Source organism: Lycorma delicatula, chromosome 10, assembly GCF_047948215.1.
Source record: "Lycorma delicatula isolate Av1 chromosome 10, ASM4794821v1, whole genome shotgun sequence".
In the NCBI taxonomy this organism is placed as follows: Eukaryota; Metazoa; Arthropoda; class Insecta; order Hemiptera; family Fulgoridae; genus Lycorma; species Lycorma delicatula.
In genome coordinates this window covers 3,801,237-3,821,505 of record NC_134464.1, presented here as the reverse complement: position 1 = coordinate 3,821,505, position 20,269 = coordinate 3,801,237, and the positions used below count along the sequence as shown (strand labels likewise).

The 20,269-nt window shown below is 29.8% G+C and overlaps 1 protein-coding gene across 3 annotated transcripts in view; it reads right to left on the bottom strand.

Annotated features, from left to right (window-relative positions):
• Positions 1–20,269, bottom strand: part of LOC142331063 (tetratricopeptide repeat protein 27) — a 97,600-nt gene that overhangs the window by 67,457 nt on the left and 9,874 nt on the right. For all 3 annotated transcript variants that reach the window (XR_012757881.1, XM_075376711.1, XM_075376712.1), the window contains exons 4-7: positions 18,588–18,774; positions 13,850–14,111; positions 13,204–13,337; positions 584–696 (exon numbers count right to left, since the gene is read on the bottom strand). Coding sequence is in view for 2 of the 3 variants with exons in the window: in XM_075376711.1 (XP_075232826.1) it covers positions 584–696; positions 13,204–13,337; positions 13,850–14,111; positions 18,588–18,774 (696 nt within the window). In the remaining variant the exon portion in view is untranslated. The remainder of the gene's footprint in view (positions 1–583; positions 697–13,203; positions 13,338–13,849; positions 14,112–18,587; positions 18,775–20,269) is intronic.

Genomic DNA, 20,269 nt, shown 5'->3' with positions numbered 1-20,269 from the left:
TGCTTCTTTAAATTCTCCTTCTTCTAAACTAAACTTTTTCTCATGTAAAGTTTTTTATAAGTCTACATTTTTAGGCTCTAAAAATATAAAAAATAAAATAATATTAAAAAAAAAAAACTAATGCAAAAAAGTACTAAAAAGTAAAAAAAAAAATACCACTTCAACTCAGATTATTTTTTAAAGTAGGTGCTGATCTTTAAGGGTAAAAATTTAAATAATTGAAAAGTATTTTTATTTTTTTTAGTACGGGTTAGTTATTTTTAAAGAGGCTATTTAATTTCATCTTTTATTTCATTATTTTGTTAAATTACATGAAAAAATGTATAATTTAGGACAGTAGTAATAAAAATTAAATAAATTATTTTTAAAAAAATATCCTAATTGTTTTGGATATTATAGATACAAAAGGTTTTATTTACGAGATGTGAGCTCTGTTTAGAATTTTTATTCTTATTTTACAAATTTATACAGAAAAGGTAAAATGTTCAACTGTGACAAAGTCATAGAAAAACAAATACATAATAATTTTAAAAAATTCAGCATTAAAGTATGTCATTTACATATAAAAATTAAAATTACTTACAAGAGCGCCAATATAGCAGCTTGTTCAACAGCAGTTAAATTAGGAAATTGTGTTGAATTTGGATCAGTGAAATTAATACCATCCAAACACACTTCATCTTCAAGTAAAACATTCTGTACAAAAACAAATTTGATAAAATTATTTTTAAAATACCACAATTAATCTATTTCTTTACACATGGAAGATTGCTTTCTTCAATTTAGTGATGCTCAAATGAAGTCGCTTAGATTGCATTTAAAAAAGGCAGTTTTTTAAATTGGCTAAATTGCAACGTATAATTCTGAAATCTTAAAATGAACATTTTCTTGGTACATCTAATGTAAATAACACAACTGACAAAATTAACAATTTTTGAAACCTATCTACTGTTGTTTTGGAGAAATCTATCTACTGCAGTGCCCCCTGGCAACTTATAACAATAAAAATAATCTAAGAACCTGCTCTGAAGTAATATCTATGTAATGCAAAAAACCGCATCAACATCGGCAGACATTTTAGAGAAACACATCTACTGCAGCGCCCCTGGTGGCCTATAACTGCATAAAACATGTCTAAGAACCTGTTCTGAAGTGATTCATGTGTAATGCAAAAAGCTGCATTGAAATCTGTACAGTAGTTTTTGAAGAAAATGATCACACACACACAAAACCTCTTACCCCAAACACAAATACCATCTCTGTTCGGTCAGGGATAAAAAGTCTAAATAACTAACAGAATAAATGGCATTCAGTGAATATATGGTCTATTAAACATACAGGTGAGCAAAATGGTGAAAGACATTTATTTATTTTATTCTGAATTCTGGTGGTTACAGATGACAATCTGTTAACAAAATAAAAAATAAACTATATTTTTAATAATGATAATACAATAAATTAATTCAATTAGTATACATGTATACATACACCCGCATTTAACTTAATAAATAAATTTGAAAGACATCCTTCTAAAACATAAAAAATGTTTATGTTTTCATAGGTTGGCAATAACACCTGATCAACAATTAAGTTTAGTGTCTTTCTTTCTTTTTCCTGTTTAGCCTCTGGTAACTACCGTTTAGATAATACTTCAGAGGATGAATGAGGATGATATGTATGAGTGTGAATGAAGTGTAGTTTTGTACATTCTCAGTTCGACCATACCTGAGATGTGTGGTTAATTAAAACCCAACCACCAAAGAACACCGGTATCCACGATCTAGTATTCAAGTCCGTGTAAAAATAGCTGGTTTTACTAGCACTTGAACGCTAGAACTCTCGACTTCCAAATCAGCTGATTTGGGAAGACATGTTCACCACTAGACCAACCCGGTGGGTAAGTTTAGTGTCTAGCAAATGAATATTCATTTAAACGGTGTTTGTGCTGTTTATGTTCAGTCAGTCAATGGGTAAAACCACAAATTTTCATTTTGCTGTTGACATTTGGAGTTTTGACATTTTCATTTGGAAAGTTAAGGGACATGTTGTTAATTTAGTTAAAGTAAATAAAAATGGATTGGCTGCTGTGAATGAATATGAGGAAAATTATCCAGATCAAAAAATACAGGATTGTAAAACATTTCAGGCTTTGGAGAAGTGAGTTCAAGAAACAGGTCTCCTTAAACCACAATGATTTGATGCAGGTCATGAATATTTTGAGAGAAATGCTAACGCTGAAGAAGTAGTATTGAATGTGGTACAAGTATCTCCTACTTCAAGCACCTTCTGGTTACTTTCATGTTTCGCAATCAAGAATCTGGCAGACATGATGGGAGCATCAAAAGTGTGACAAGATTACGTACAAAGTGTGACAAGATTTATTAATTACCACCTGATTTTGACAGACGGATAAAATTCTGTCGATGGTTAATTAGAAAATGTGAACATCATCCTGATTTCCTAAGTAAAATTTTAATTACTGCTGAATCCCGTACAAGAAATGGCATTGTAAATTACTGAAACACTCACACTTGGGCAGAAGAAAATCCCCATGAGACTTCTACATGTCATTTCTAACGTACTTTTTCGTTTAATGTGTGGTGTGGTCTTCTTCTTCTCATATGGCCTTCTTTCAATATCAATCTCATATGGCCTTTTTTCTTATCGCCAAGGCTCTGTGGAGAACGGTATTTGCATTCTTTGTAAATAAATCTGATGAAACTATTGGAAGATATTCCACTTACAGATGTGGTTTTTCAGTGATGGTGGTGCACCATCACTGATTGGTCAAAACGGACCAGTAAAATAGCCACCTTAATTTCCAAATCTCATGCCAGCGCGGACCTTCTCCTTTGGGGTTGGATGAAGTCACACACAAGAAGAACTGAGACATTGTATAATAGAAGCTGAAGCTACTATTACGAATGATAACGATGCTATTACACGTGCCCGGCTAACATGGATTCGTCGTGCTGAACTGTGCGCTGACCAGAATGAGAGCCACATTGAGCAACTGCTCTGAAGAAATATTTACAGCTTAATTATTTTGATGTTAACCCATTTTATCATTTTGGATCTAATTAACTCATTTTGATATTTAATAATTTATAGAAAAAAAACAAAAAGTACTTAATTTTGTTTTTTTAAATCTATTTTTTATTAATTTTTTCAGTTACCGATAAGTTTTCTATTTGTTTTCATTTACACTATGTTGTTCAACACTGATGAAAATTGTTTTATTTAAAATCATCTTTTCTGATCCAGTTCCTGTGTTTTGTTTCTAATTAAAGTTGAAACTCTAATTTGTGTTTAATTTTAATAGACATTATTTACATAAATTTTCTCAGAATTAATTACTTTACAAAAGCTAGAAATTTGTATTTGTTTATCGGTAAATTAACAAAGTAATTTTATTTCAAACCTAAAAGTGTATTTTCCGACAAAACGTTTTCATGTTTTACCTTGTTTTTCTTAAAACCTAAGTGAGATAGAGGTCTGGAACCGTTTTTATTCAATTTCTTTGGTCAAAAACCATAACAAGGAACAAATTTACCCCTTGATTTGTAATCCAAGAATTTTAATATGGTTTAATTTCATAGTGAAAGCAAGGCTAAATGTGTCGCAAGACGAAACTCACTAACAAATATTTTCTAACCTATGTTTATATGAACTTTTTTTCTTATTTTTGAGTATAGAATCACCTCCTGAGAGATGATTGCACTGATGATTTATAAATCACTCTGTATTTATAAACCAATTAAATTATAGAAATGAATAAGCATTTTGAATGACAACTAATATGTAGATTAAGATTAATTATGTATGTATATATATATATATACATACACACAAACACACACACACAATTTATACTGTTAATAGTTAATTATTGAATCACAATTCTTTGTAGATAGTTCCAGGATTGTATAGACTCACTCAAGCTGCTGCAAGTAGTCCAAGTCTGTGCCTGCACACAGTGTGTTGTTTTCCCCTTTCACCAATATTTGTCTCACTTTACTCTGTGTTCTTAAAGTGTACAGTTTTGTACCTTTTACAAAATAAAATTTCAGTGTTGTATAGGTGTTTTTACTAATGAAGCTTGCCATAAAACTGTGTATGAATTTTTTCCTAAAGACATTAAATCAATTAAAGATTATAGTTAAGAAAAAAACATGTTTTTTTCTTTAAGAATGAACTCTGAGGTCACTTCAACTGGTAAATATCATGAAATAAGATACTTGAAAAAATTTTATCTCTCTATGGCCATGTTTGTTCGGATCCTTTCAAAAAACATAAAGAGTCTATAACAAAAGCTTACCGAAAAAACTCTGGATCATTAATCTAGGAATATAACCATTCCTGTCAACCAAATACCGGAAAATCATTGTGCCTAACATGTTACTATAAAATATTCATGGAGTACAAAGAAAGGGATACTGAAAGTTCAGATGAAGAATTTTATGACTTATCAGAATTTATAATAAAGGTACATTCGGCTTGTGCTATTCTAGGTTTATAGTTTATTTGCAATATTAGTAAATTAAGTGAAGAAAAAAGATCTGTAGCCTTCAAAACAAAAACTGAAAAAATTTTCTACCAGTCAGAAAATATTTTGAAGTTTTATTTAAAAAGGAAATTCCTACTTCTAATCCAGATGACAATCCTCAAAATTTACGAAACAAATATGATGATCTGATCGAAAAAGCTGATGTGAACACCACATAACTTCCTTGTATCCATATTAAATTACACACATTTTTTTTTAAATGAAAAGTACATAAAATTTTATTTCATTTTTAACTTCTGATATTTTTAATTTTTTATTGTTATTATTGAATTATTATTTACTGTAAAATCTTTTTTACAATCACAGGTTAATAATTACTAACAGATCAATATATTTAATGATTAAAAAAGTTAAAAAAAGAAAAGGAAATGAAGTCGCATTTGAACTGATGTGCCTTCCCCTTGTAAGATACAAATATTTCATTAATTCAAATTTTATTTGGCTATAACTCTGGAACCGATGAAAATAAGTACCACTGATCTTTTGGAAATTCTGGTATGCAAAACAGATAATTATAATTGTATGACGGGAAAATGTAAAGAATGTCCAAGAAAACAGACCTTAGTTGACATGTCTGAAGAAAACTCAATGCCAGACAATAAAGAATACAAACAATGGGTAACACAAAACAGAACTGAAATGAAGACAATTGTAAAATACAAGAATTCTTTGAAATATTGATTGTTAAACTTGAAACTCTAAAGATTCATTATTTATTGCAAAATTACAAGGAAGATTTTTTAAAGAAAAAAATCAAATCTTGATAGATAGTGAACAATGCATTTTTTCTGGTTGACTTTTCAGAAAACTATTCCTTTGTTGAACATGACGAAGCACAAGGGCACCACTGGGTAAACAACCAGGCAATAGTTCATTCGTGTTTTATTATAAAGATCAAGAACTAGTAAAGAGCCTTTGCTTTTGTGTCATAAGTGATTATTTAGAACATAATACCAAAACAGTCCATACATTTCAACTTCAATTAACAAATTACATTAAAAAATACAATCCTTCTATAAAAAAAATTAATCTATTTATCTGGTGGGTCTGCAAGCAAATGTAAAAATAAAGATAATTTTATAAATATGTCCTATCACAAAGTATTTTTCTGCATAGTCATGGGAAAAATGCCTGTGCTGGCATAGGGGGAAGTAAGAAGCAATCCATAACAAAATCTAGCTTACACATCACATTCATCAGTTTGAAATCGGTCAGAATGCAAATGCCTTGCACACATTTCCATCAGTGTATTTACAGAACTTATTATCACTTTTGTGTGGCCTCTTCCAACCAAAACCACCTACCATAAATTACAACCGTCAACTACAAACATAATCGATTTTCAAAAACACGATACCTGCACCTTCCTCTAACAGCAAAGGTTTTGCACAAAAACTCTCCCCATCTAACATCGATTAGATTATACACTCAGATCACTGCTTGACTGAGTCTTTAAACACAAAAAATACTATCCTCATACCAACAAAATAAGCGTCGCAACAATGATAATTTTGTATTATAATTCAATTTACTCAAAGTCCTCTTGATTTACTTCGAAATGAAGAAACAGATTCACAACTTCAAAGCCTGCATATTATATTTTATCATCCACCAGGACCAAGAACTTCATTCCAAAGAAATGAAAAACCAAGTTTGGCTGACAGTCAAAAATATATTGATCAACAAGCTGACTCGTCTAGATTCACCATGTTTGGGCCCACTTTTAACATCACAGCCAAACTTTGTGAAGAAATCTCATAGATGTTAAATCAGCATTAAAGTAGAAACTGATTAAAGGTGAGAAGACACTATATAGTTGCCAGTTTATTAATTGTTAATTCAGTGCTAAAGTAGTTCGAGGAAACAATTTAAAACATATTACCTAATTGCTGTTTTAGTTTCATTTTTGAAGATTTTGTATTTCATTATGGCCTTTAAATTTAACATTATATAATACTGCATGAATATTTACAATTTAATGCATATCCTGTATTGTTATCAAAATAGATATCTTAATTTGATATATGTTTAAATAACTGAATTATTATACTATTATGCCTGTTTATCCGAATGTGGAAATCAAGCACTTTCTGGTCGAATTCACAATTTTTTTATTGTCTTGCACAAAATAAAGGAAGTATTATGATTGCAAAAAATTTCGGTTTTCAGATTTCAATGGAAATATCCATTTCGACTAGATTCGACATGACATCTGTATGTATGTATCTCACATAAATCAAAAACTATAAACCGTAGGATGTTGAAATTTTAGATTTAGGACTGTTGTAATATCTACTTGTGCACCTCCCATTTTGATTGCAATCAACTGGACCAAAAAAAACCCAAAATCCAAAAAAATGTAATTTTGGACTTCTTAACTGCAGCAATAAGCCCTCGTTGAGAGATTTTCAACAATATATCAAGAGGTACTTATTTTCATTGATTTTAATTAATGAAATATTTGGATCTTACAAGGGGAAGGCACATTGTTTCGAATCAGACTTCATCTCTTTTTTTTAAATTTTTATATATTGATTCATTAATTTATAATCCATGATTGTAAAAAAAATTGTACAATAATTAATAATTCAATAAGAACAATAAAAAAAAATATGAAAAAAAATCAGAAGTTATTAGTGAAATAAAATTTTATGTACTTTTAAAAATGTGTATATATAATTTAATAGGCATTATTACATATGTGTAAATGTAATAGATTTGGTGAAACATCTGATTATTTAATATTAATTGAAAATTATAATTTAGAATCTTATTATTTTTGGATTTTCTAGTTTAATTTCTGTTTAATTTTATTTAATTATTCTGAATTTCTGTTTAATTTTATCAACATTAAAGTTAACTACAGAGTGACTGAAAAACACACCCTCACAAGAACATATACACCGAGGCATATTTGCCCGATCTTTAATAAATTGCAAAAAATTCTTTTTTTTTTTAGTTCATTACTCCTCTGATATTGTTGGACAATAATCTCCCTAAGTCGTAGTTGATCATCATTTTGTTTGTTTTTTGTTGCCAATCATTTAATCGTTCTCTGGTTTTATATAATTCTTCTGATCTTAATTTGTGTACATGTTCTCTATCTTTTAAATTTTCTCTATCTTTATATTCATCATCCTCTCCTAATCTTTTTATTCTTTCATTTGTCTTTGTTTTCTCACTCTTTACATTAATCATCTTCTCTTAAATCTTTCTATTCTATCTTTGATTTAAACATTTTCTTACTCTTTATAATTATCATCTTCTCCTAATCTTTTTATTCTTTCTTTGGTTTTAACATTATCTTCCTCTTTATATTTATCATCTTCTCTTAATTTTTTAATTTTTCCTTTGTTCTTAATACTTTCTTCCTTTTCATATCATACTCATCTTCTTGTCGGTTTTTTGAAATATATTTCTTCATGTTATTATCTTTTTCCTATATGATTGTTTCTTTTTTATTTTTGATTATTCACCAAATAATCCAATAATAAAAACCGAATATTTTACACCGTAAGGTTGAAATTAAGATTTGTAGCCAATATACAGGAGTTCACTAAACGAAATAGTTTAATTATTATTAACTTTTATTTATACGACACAGCAGAAATCTAAAACTTTTGTTAATCAGCAACTCATGAAGACACAAATAATACTGATCTAGTAATACGTGGACTAGATCTAGTAATAAATGGACTTTTACTCTATCCTAATATTTCATGTATGATTGTTGAATTAATAATCGTATAGATATTTGATGTTAATAAAAACTAATATTTCAGCAATTGTGTAACTGTCTACTTCATTAAAGAATTGAAGGATTGTATCTCACTTTCAAATGAAATAAGTTTAAATGAAGTGCAGCAAAGAATGTGTATAAGAAATTTAAAAGGTGTACAAGGAAGTCATGTAAGTTTAATACAAAGTTGAAATTTATATTGAACTTTGATACCATAGAAGCCTTTTATGGATGCAATTTACAGATTTTTATCTGTCTCCCCCAACGGAGATATTGCAGCTGAAAAACTAGAAAAAATTCATAAATTCAATTTTTAAAAGGGTATATTTTTTATAGTAAGCTACTCACCATTGACATTATATATATATAAAGTAACAACTATTTGTTTAAGCAAAAACAAGATTCAGCCCAATCCACCAAAGTACAGAGTCAATAAGAGCTCTTACCTTATCTTATTAATTTTCTTTTTTCTCTTTCTTTTCTATATATCAAAAGCGCTTTCAAGGAAATTCCTTATCATCAGTTAATTAAAATTAAAAATTAATTACACATTAAAACATTAATAAAACACTAAACACTAATATTATTACATATATGACATATATATGCAGTCAAATAATAAAAAATCCTTAAAAGCATTAAAATTTAAATAAAATATGTTTAAATATGTTTGTGGTCAGTTACTAAATTCAGTACTTCAGTAATACAATATAAACTTTACCTAATATTGAACAAAAGTGCTGCTATTTGTAGCAGCTTTGATAAGAGTATATTATCAAACTCTGTTTGCAGATTGATTACTCCTTTGGAATTAATTAGTACAGAGGAAGATATGGACAAAAAAAAGAGAATTATTTTACTAAATTAATATATGTATATACATATATTGAATTTTCTAAAGTCAATATTTATAAAACCCATATTCTTATTTTTTTATTCCAAAAGCACTTTCGCAGGATCCCACATCATCAGTTGTATATAAGATATATTTATACAAAAATTACATACTAAACAATTTTTTTTTTAAATTAAAATAAAAATATTAAAATTACAATTATATATGCAAAAACATATCAAGCCAATTAAATAAAATAACTACATATTATATATATATATTATTTTACGAAATTAAGATATATTTATATACTTGGGTTAATCTGTATATATATATGCAGATTAACCCCTAAGTATAGAACAATTGAAATAGGATGACTTACCTTATTTCATTACATAACAGAAGCACTTTTGTGAATTTGATTTGCATCATTAGCTGCATACATTATATACATTACAAAACCATCAAAAACTTGGAATGCATGACAACATAGTGCCCATTCACTTAATACTTTATGTTAAAAAAACTTTTATACTAATTAATTTTTTAATTAAATTTAACATATACTTTAAAACCACACAAAAATTTAAAACCTTTCATTTAAGTTAAAAATTATTATTCTTATCCATATTGCATTTTTTAAATTTATAATAATTTTAAATTTGTCTGAATATCTGATATTGTGTGTTTATTTTTAATTAAATGATCTGATACATTTGAAAAACCCGGTTTACCTTTTTCATAACTTCTAAAATGTTCCATGAATCTGATTTTAAAGGATCTAGTGGTCTTACCAATATAACTATGGTCACAATCATTACATACGATTTTATAAATACCACTCAAATTATATATGTCAGAAGTATTATTACGTATATTACTCATTAAGTGTTTTATTATGTGGTTATTCATCAGGTATGAGCTTATTATTATTTTAAACCTTCATAATATGGTCAACTATTTTATAGCCTAATCAAATTACACCTAAAGAAACAAAATTGGTACCTGGACTTTAATATGTGAAAATGGTAAAGGGGCTTAATAAACATAAAAAATAAATGTGTGAGCTGAGGTGGTGGAGGGTTGATTTGGGAGGTTGAAAAGGGGTGAAAAATGGTATTATTCAACTTTCCAGCGAAAGTTGAGGTAAAAAAAAATAACCAATACAAAAGTTGTAATCATGCAAAAATCTACAACTTTTGTAAAGGTCACTTTTTAACATAACTCAAAACTTCAGAGAAAAATGCAAAAAATCTTCTTTTTTTTATTTTTTATTTTTTCATTTCTGCAAAAATAATTTAATTTTGATGTAACTTGGTGAAAGTAAACCTTTCTGTGTCTTAAATAACCACAAATTTTTTTAGATAAAAAAAATCAAGAAGTTTTTGAGATATTCATTTTTTTTATGTCCAAAACACTTTTTTTATCAAAGAAAAATTATTGAACATATACAAAAATTATTTTGGCATATACTTTTTAGTAAAATAAAAAAAAATCTATAATCACAATTCCAAAGCATGCTCAAAAATGTAAAAAAAAAAAATGACTTGCAACAATAAATTGTTCAGTTATTGCTGATAACTTATTTCATTTTTTAAAAAATTAAAAAAAATGATTACACCATTCAATTGCATGAAAAAAAAATACAAAAAAAACTGTGTTTCATTGTTTGACCTGAAACTTTATTTCTGTACGGTATTGCTATAAACATCTAAGTTGAATAATTTTGTGTACTGAAGGATCTAAACAAGAGAAGCAAGTGGGCATGCAGCCTCGTTCCTGCTATCACTTTTAACAGAAAACGGCTTCAGAAAAAATGTTAAATCGCAACTATTTCATCATTTCACTAGCACTATGTTGATAGCTTTACCAACTGCTGAAAATAAAATAAATAGAAAATTTATACTATATAACCTGGCCAGCCAATGTTACATTACTGAGAGGATTTGAATTAAATTATTTATATACATTACGATCTATTTTTTATCTAAAACTTTTATAAAAGCTGCAACAGATGGCAGCACATTTTTAGATAGAAATAGTTATAATCATAATGTATATGAATAATTTAATTCAAATCCATTCAGTAATGTAGGATTGGCTGGCCAGATTACATAGTATAAAATTTCTACTAATTTTATTTTATTTTTAAATTTAATTTTAATTTTTTTAATTATGACATCATATATATATATAGTTATTTTATTTAATTGACTTAATATTTTTTGTATATATGATTTGTAATTTTATATAAATATATCTTATACGAGGTGCGACAATAATGTAATGAGACTGATTTTTCTTTGCAAGATGTGGCAACCCTGCAGCTTGCGTAGGCACACCATCATTGACCTTGGTCTATAAGCTACTTCTAGTCCAAGCAGCACATTGATGCAACTGCTCAGTCGTGAGTTGTGCTGTAATAAGTGAACACGTGTTTGTGTCGCTCGTCACAGAAATGAAACCGCAAAATATTGTGCAACAGTATGCCATTTTTTGTTGGGTGAAAATGCGACGACAACTTATGGTAAGCTACAGAAGGCTTTTGGAGAGGAGGTTATATCAAGAGCTCAAGTTTTTCGGTGGCATACAATTTTTAGTGAAGGCAGAACGAATGTTGAAGATGAAGACCGCAGTGGACGACCATCAACCTCACGAACAGATGTCAACTTGACCAGGGTGCGTGAAATCGTACGATCTGATCGAAGATTATCGGTGAAAATAATTGCAGAAGAACTCAACATCGATCGAGAAACGGTTCGTCTAATATTAACTGAAGATCTTGGTATGAGAAAGATTTGTGCAAAAATGGTCCCCAAAAATCTCACACAACAACAGCGAGAAAGACGTAAAAATGTGACAGCCGATCTGTTAGAGCAAACGGAAATCAATCCAGATTTGTTGAGCCACGTTATCACTGGTGATGAAGGTTGGTTTTTCAAAACGATCCAGAGAGAAAACGCCAAAGTTCGCAATGGTGCTCAAAGGGATCACCCAGACCAAAAAAAGCTTGCATGTCAAAGTCAAAAGTGAAATGCATGCTTGTGTGCTTCTTCGATTCCAAGGGAATTGTTCATAAAGAGTGGGTGCCTCCTGGACAAACAGTTAACCGATATTTCTACAAAGAAATTTTAGAAAGACTTCGTAAACGAGTTCTTCGTGTCCGTGCCAACATTGCTGATAATTGGATTCTGCATCACGATAATGCGCCATCCCATACTGCTCTGTCAGCACCGCAATTTTTAAGCTCAAAACAAATTTCAGTACTACCACAGCCACCTTATTCACCAGATATCACTTTGTGCGACTTTTTTCTATTTCCAAGAGTCAAAATGGCAGTCAAGGGACACCATTTTCAAACAACATAAGATGTCCAAAAAGCTGTGACGAGGGTCTTGGAGGATATTACAGAAGATGCGTTCCAGAAATGTTACCATCAATGGCAGAAGAGCTGGAATAAGTGTGTGCAATCAGAGGGGAACTACTTTGAAGGAGACAACACTAAACATGACTAAAACGGTAAGCAACATTTTTTTTTCACATCAGTCTCATTACTTTATTGTTGCACCTCGTATATAACTGATGATGTGGGATCCTGCGAAAGTGCTTTTGGAATAAAAAAATAAGGTAAGTGTCATTTCATTTACTTTGTAATTCTGTACTTGGGTATAAAAGTACAATATATATATATATATATATATAAAAGCACCTTCTTTGAGAAATTCCCCTATAAAGATTGAATTTTTTCCATTTGCATTCAACAACCTCTGGCAACAAAATGTACAAGAGAAAAATCCTATTAGGTACGTAAACAGGACTTTTATCTGTAAGCCAGATTGTACTGAACACAATGCAGTTAATTTGAAAAGCCTAGGGCAACCCAATGCCAAGCAATTTAGGTAAAATCATACATGCCTGTGAACACGAAAAACAATATGAGGCTTAAAACATAAATGACTACCATTTTTGAACTGGATGTAATAAATATTTTTAAAAATCAGTTTTGACTACCAAAACATAAGGAAATGGACATACAAAATATTAATGGAAAAAGTAATTTACCTTAGGAAGATCCTTTACTCGACACACATCAACTGCTGTAGTCGATGAAGTTCCACTAGATCGTTCAGTACTAACATTAATTGTAAGTTGAGCTAAATCCTTCTCTTGATATCTTGTTCTTTTACCAAGAGCACCTAAAAAAGTTAATTCATTTGAAAACATTACACTCATAAAATTAAAAAGAAACCGTATTAAAAAATAATGCAGGATTATATTATATTGGCAGATGACTCGCTTTCCCAAGTAAGCTTGGCATGGGACTAGTAATTCTTGATAATGGTTATGTTTTTGGGAATAGCTCTGTATTACATATGTTATGAAAAAACATCACATCAGATAAAAATCTAAAAAAACAAATTTTTTCAAAAATTCATAATCTGGTTTAATTCCAATAAGGACAAGGAAAATTGTTTCATGAATCATTTTATTAATTTCATATATTAGGCTAAATTGTCATTGAGAACCTTAGAAAATATTTACTTACTTTCTACTTACTTACTTACTTTGGATATTATTATATCCAAAGTAAGTAAGTAAGTAAGTAAGATATTATTATATCCAAAGTAAAAAAAAATTCATTATGTAATGGGATAAATGTAATAGCTAATAATTTTAAATAAATAAATTAAAAAATAAGAAAACTCACCCGTAAGATTAATTTCCATTTTTAACAATTTAAGAGCGGTTTTGATTTCTTGTTCAGACTTGGATACTTGACTGTACTGCAAGTATGCTTGGGCCAATTCAAGGTGTAATGCACCACACAATACATCATTATTAGTAGTCAACGGTTCATAGTCTATTAAATCAGTAGCCAATTGAAATATCTGTGAATATAACAACTGTGATGGTTCATCTAAGATCTGTTGATGTACTTGAAGACATCTTAACAACCACCATTTTCTACTCTGTGAACAAATAATAGTAATTTATGAGAAGAAATGATTTAAACAGTACTTTACAAATAAATAAAACCGATGACGAATGTAAACAACAGTATACAAATATATGAGATTCATTCAATAAATAAAGACAAATGATCGATGACTTGTTAGTCCGGCTTAATCAGTAAATTTAAACATCACCTATTTTTCAACATAATTCCCCACAAATACAGACTTCTCTTATCTCTTTATCAGTCTTAAAGTAAGCAGAAAAAACTGCCTTGAAATTTGAGCCACTTTTGTTAATTTATTTTTACTGCTTATGTCATAAAACTTAACTTTATATAATATCTTCAGTGCACAAACAAAATGGAATCTACAGAAGCAATATCTAAACTGTACGGCAAATGTCATACAAATTTCCAGTTTAATTTTTCTATGGTTTTAAGAGATGATCGTGTACACATGTTGTCGATCAATATCATGAAAAGAAAAACTTTTTTTAATGTAAACTATCTTTTTCCATCTCTCTGTGGCTTTCATTTTACTTTCAACCTTACTTCTACACTACTGGCTGTTAATGGTATGCTTTCATTCTAAACATCACAGTAATTAGAGACACAGCCAAGAAGATGGTTAACATTATTTTAATGGCTGATAGTTTGGTTTGAATTTTTCCTGATTGAACAACTGGGATATTTCCACTTCATGTTATCCTACTCAGACTCAGGCCCAAAATAACACAACCAGGTCTAATCAAAGTCACGTCATTCTTTCAAAAAATTTATTTCCTTCAATCAAATAGAAATTTTTGAGTTCCTGATACAAACTTAGTCTGATTTCTTTATGATTATTAGTAACATATTTTGGAACTCATCTTTCAAATTTTTTACAGTAACTTGTTATGAATAAGCAAGTGGATTGCACCGATGATTACATCGTTATTTTCAGAAATTCTTTCTGCTGCGACATTCTCTGTAAATAAATTCAACAATTGTCAGATTCCACAGCTGGAGATCCATCCTGAATTGAACGTCCTTCACATCGGCTGTGAGTAACACTTTTTGATCTTTTTTGAACTGTTCATCAACCTTTTTGTAAAAATTAAACATGCTTCATAGAATTTTACTACTTTTTATCTGGGAGGCAGATAAAAACAACTGAATATTGTTCATTTAAAATGCACATTACGAAAGGTCTTGTCATTGCTGAATGACTGATGACAGTTGTGTAAATTAAAATTGTTATTAAACAGTTATTTTTAACTGATTACATGGATGGAGATGTATGAATCTTAAAGCATCATACACTTTCTATGATTTCTATGATAATTAAGAAATTGAAACATAATACAGATTAATTATTTTCATTATAAAATATGAACCATTGAAACTGGCAATCATAAACATAATTTTTTTTATAACATTCAGTAAGAATAGGTTCTTCTTCCTGTAGAATTTAATTATGTTGGAGAAATGGGTAGGTGAATAATGTGTTTGTGATTAAAACATTCTGCATTCTATAAAAATAGCGATAGTTTTACGACTGAACAATGATTATTTCAACAATACTTCAACATTCATTAAGGTGATATAATGTTATCAGCCTTTGCTATTAAAATCTGAAAACAGAATTTTGAAGAAACAGGCTTTTATGTAGAATAAGAAATCTTCTGCTAACGAAAAAATGTAAATACAATTATTAGAAAAATATAAAATGTAAGAAAAAATATAATATAAAATATAAAAATAAATGTAAGAATAAATATGTAATATAAAATGCACTATATTTATATAAAATATAAAATGTAAGAGTTGCAGTGCTAAGAAACCCCAGAAAATATTGCCTGTTGTCTATCAGTTTCACTGGGTTTGTCAAACCCAGTGAAACGTTTTTGTTTGAAAGATTCATCGTAAGGATTTATACACGCATCCATATAAAATTCAAATGAAACTGACTGATTTATCATATGAATTTTTCTGTTAAATTTTGAATCTTACAAAAGTCAACAAAGACATTATTTGCAATATGCTAACAGATTAAAAAAAAAAGATTTTCACATATGTGGAAGTGCAAATAAACAAAACTTCCTTCATTGGATGACAAACAATCCTAATGAAATGCATCAAAAACCACTGAATAGTACTTCTTTACAAAACAATAGCAACTTCTGGTATAAATGATCCACATTTTTTTGAAGACAATGATATGAATGCTTTTACAGTTACATGAAAGCAATATTTCTGAAGTGCTGAAAAATTTACTGGTTTCAACAGTAATCGGTCACACAAGAAGGTGTATAATAAACGCAGTTAAATGATTGTTTTCTTATCACATTATTTGGCTGAATTCCTTGACCTATAAGATTGCCAAATCTCAGAGCTTGACATTTCTTTTTGTGGAGCTGTCTGAAGAGTAAGGTGGTCAGTGATGAATTGAAGAACAAAAAAAAAAAATCATCATAAAGTTATGATTTGTTTTGTCATGGAAAATGTAAAAACTGTGTGAATTGAAGTGATGAACATCTTCAGGATAGTGAACAGAATTTAGAATGTATCATTTTTAAATAAATAAATAAATAAAAAATTATTAAATCTTTTAAACTACCTGTTTTACTGGCTCATCTGTCAATATAAATAAGTACAAAGCAGATTTTTCATAACCTTAAATAAAAATGTCAAACATTACTTATGTCAAATTAAATAATTCTTAACAAAGCTTTATTTCAACTACGTTTGCAACAATAGGTTAATGTTATTTGCAGTAGTGTAGCATTAACCTGGCTGTATAGTGCTACAGCCACGCTCTATAGTGTTAACCTAGTGTACAACCTAGCTGAAATGAGTGCTACAATAAATAATCCTGCAAGTTGTGAAGTGGAATCAGCAATTCCGTATGCACTGGTGAAAAACAAATCTGCTGCTGAAATGCACAGAAAAATTGTCAATGTTTACAGACCCAGTGTTATGTGAAGGTAAAATTTGCTAATGGTATTGTTTGTTTCGTGAAAGAACAAATGTTCACGATGAAGAAAATAGTGGTTGGCCAATTATCATCACAGATGAATTGATTGAAAATGTGATTGCAAAAATCCATGAAAACAGAAAGAAGGCTTACTGTTTCTCAATTATCGATTGAATTTCCTTTTGTTTCATAATCAGTAAATAATTTATAACATTTCAACTAAAAAAACTGGGTAACAGAAAGATATGTTCAACATGGGTACTAAAAATATTGACAGAAACACGTAAAGAAAAATATCTTGCTGCAGCTCAAATGTTTTTGAGACACTATAAAAATGAAGGTGATGATCACTTATGGAAACACCTTGCAACCAGTGATGAAATGTGGATATCTTATTCAAATGTTGAGACAAAACAGCAATCGATGTGAAGGCAGCATTCATCATTCCCAAAGCCCAAAAAGTTTCAGCGAGAAAGTTCAATGAAAAAGCTTATGGCTACAGTTTTTTGGAATGCCAAAGGAATACTGCTGATTGAATTTCTTAAACGTGGAAGAACTTTTAATGCTGATACATAATGTGAAACGCTTACAAAACGTAGATGTTCGATTCAAAACAAAAGGCACAGGAAGCTAACCGACAGTATTTTGTTTCTCCACGAAACTGAACAACCTCACATGGCAAACAAAACCACTGAACAAATGCAACGATTTCATTGGGAAATCTTTAAACATACACCTTACAGTCCGGGTCTTGCATTGAGTGGTTGTTACCTTTTTCAATGGCTTGCATCACAGAAGTTTAAAGATTATGAGGAATTGTAAAACAAAGTAATTAATTGGTTTAAATCACAGGCGGGAGAATTCTTCAGTAACAGAATAATGAGCTGAAATATATTGCAGTGAATGGAAAAATACGTAGAAAAATAGTATATATATATATATTATATATATATATACACACACACATATGCAAGTTTATTTTGTTGTAATAAAGGTTTTTCTATTTTACTTTTTATATAAAAACGGCCATTACTTAAAAAACATGCCTCACAATTACAAATGTAAAGTAATATAAAAGTAAAGTAAATACCAAGTAAGTGAAGTACATTTAAAGTAGTGTTAAGAAACAATATTTAAACACCTACCCAGTAAGAGATAACACAAAGATCAGCAAGGACTGGTTTAACTACTTAAAAATGTTGGACAGATTGCTGCATCCTACGCTATTTTTTCTATCTCTTTAATACCAATGCCTAAAAAAATAATTTGGCTAAGCAAATTATTACCTGTTGCATGTTAATGAAGCACATAACAAGTGTGCCTTTAATAAATGTACATATACATGTTATATTAAATGAAAAAAATAAGAACTGTTAAAAAAATTAAAATAAATATATAACAAAATAATATATGACAAAAATATAATATATATATATATATATATAATGTATAATACAATATATAACAATATTATAATATATAATATATGACAAAATAAAACATCATTACTATAGAAAGTACGTGTAGTGTACTTACAGCAAGTTGAGAGAGCTCCGAATTAAAGACAACACGTGATAATAACAATAATTCTAAATGTTTAGCGGTAGATGTTAGACCTTCACCATCTAATACCAAACACTGTAATATTGCACTACTGAATTCATCTCTTGATAGAACATCTTCATCAGTCTGATACCACTGAGCTAACCACGGAATAACAAAACTAAAATAAAAAATTTTAAAAATCTTTAATACCATAAAATGATAAAGCGAGTAACAAAAATAAAAGTGAATTACATGATCTTGCAAGAGTAAATATTTACATCATATAATTTAAGATGTTCACCAGTATCAGAATACTATTAAAAGAAAGATTAATAAATAAATAAAAGAAAAATTCAGTATAAAAGAAAATCATAGATTTATTTGAAAATAAGTACATACAATTTATTATGAGTAGTAAGTAATGATAAAAAAAGACAAAACTAAGATAGGTTACCTAAAGAAATAACAAGAAATTAATGTAATTAATTTGGTTTGAAAAGAAAGGTATGTCTTAAACTTGAAGAAATACGGTATCTCCACTAAAATAATAATAACATACAGGGTCCGGCATATAAATCTGACGATTTTGTAGTAATTGTTATGTTGGCACCACTGTCAATGAGAAGGCGGGAGTGTTGTACGTCGACAGGTCTATTCATGCTATTTCAGTAGCCAGTATGTCATGGTCGGGTGAACAACAAGCGTTTGTGATTGAAGCCTATTTTAAAAATAATGATTCGGTTATTGTAACACAGCATTTATTTTGCAGACATTTCAATTTAAATCGACACGCGTCTGTTCCTAGTAGGAATACGATATTGTTGTGGGTGAAGAATTTTAGGAACACATCGTCTGCTTCAAAAATGAAACCGACAGAACGAAAACAGACTGTGAGAACGCCTGAAAACATTAACGCTGTAAGGTTAGCTGTTATGCAGTCTCCACAATGTTCAGCAGTGAGACATGCTGCTCCGCCAGCCATTTCTGATCGAAGTGTACAACGAATTCTTCATGCTGACCTGAAATTCCATCCGTATAAGATGATGTTAGTGCAGCAACTTAATGCAAATGATTGTGCGTCTCGCAAAGCAGCTTGCGAGGTCATCCTCGAAAATGTCTACTAGGATGCCGTTACTCTTTTAAATGACGAGGCGCATTTTCATCTGTCAGGATTGGTGAATAAACAAAATTACCGTTATTGGGCTTCGCATAATCCACGGCAAATTCTTGAAAAACCACTTCACAATCGGTATGTTACAGTGTGGTGTGCAATGTGGTGTGGATGTTACAAAGTTCGGCGTAATTGGCCCGTATTTTTTTGAGGAGTTAAATCGCAGTAACAGTAACATCTCATCGATATGTAAACGTGGTGAATGAATTTCTGCGACCGAAACTGAATGACTTTCAAGGACATGAAATTTGGTTTCAACAGGATGGTGCCACCGCCCATACGGCGAGAATCGCAATGGATGTTCAACGACAAACCTTTCCTGGACGTTTGATTTCCCGTTTTGGCGACATTCCTTGACCTGATCTGGCTGTTGTGATTTTTTTCTGTGGAGGTCACGGTCAATTGCAGAACTCAAGGAGGCCATTCAACCAGAAATTGAAGCAGTTCCACAATTTATGATTGAGCGAGCAATGTCAAATTTTAGAATGAGGTTAAGCGAGTG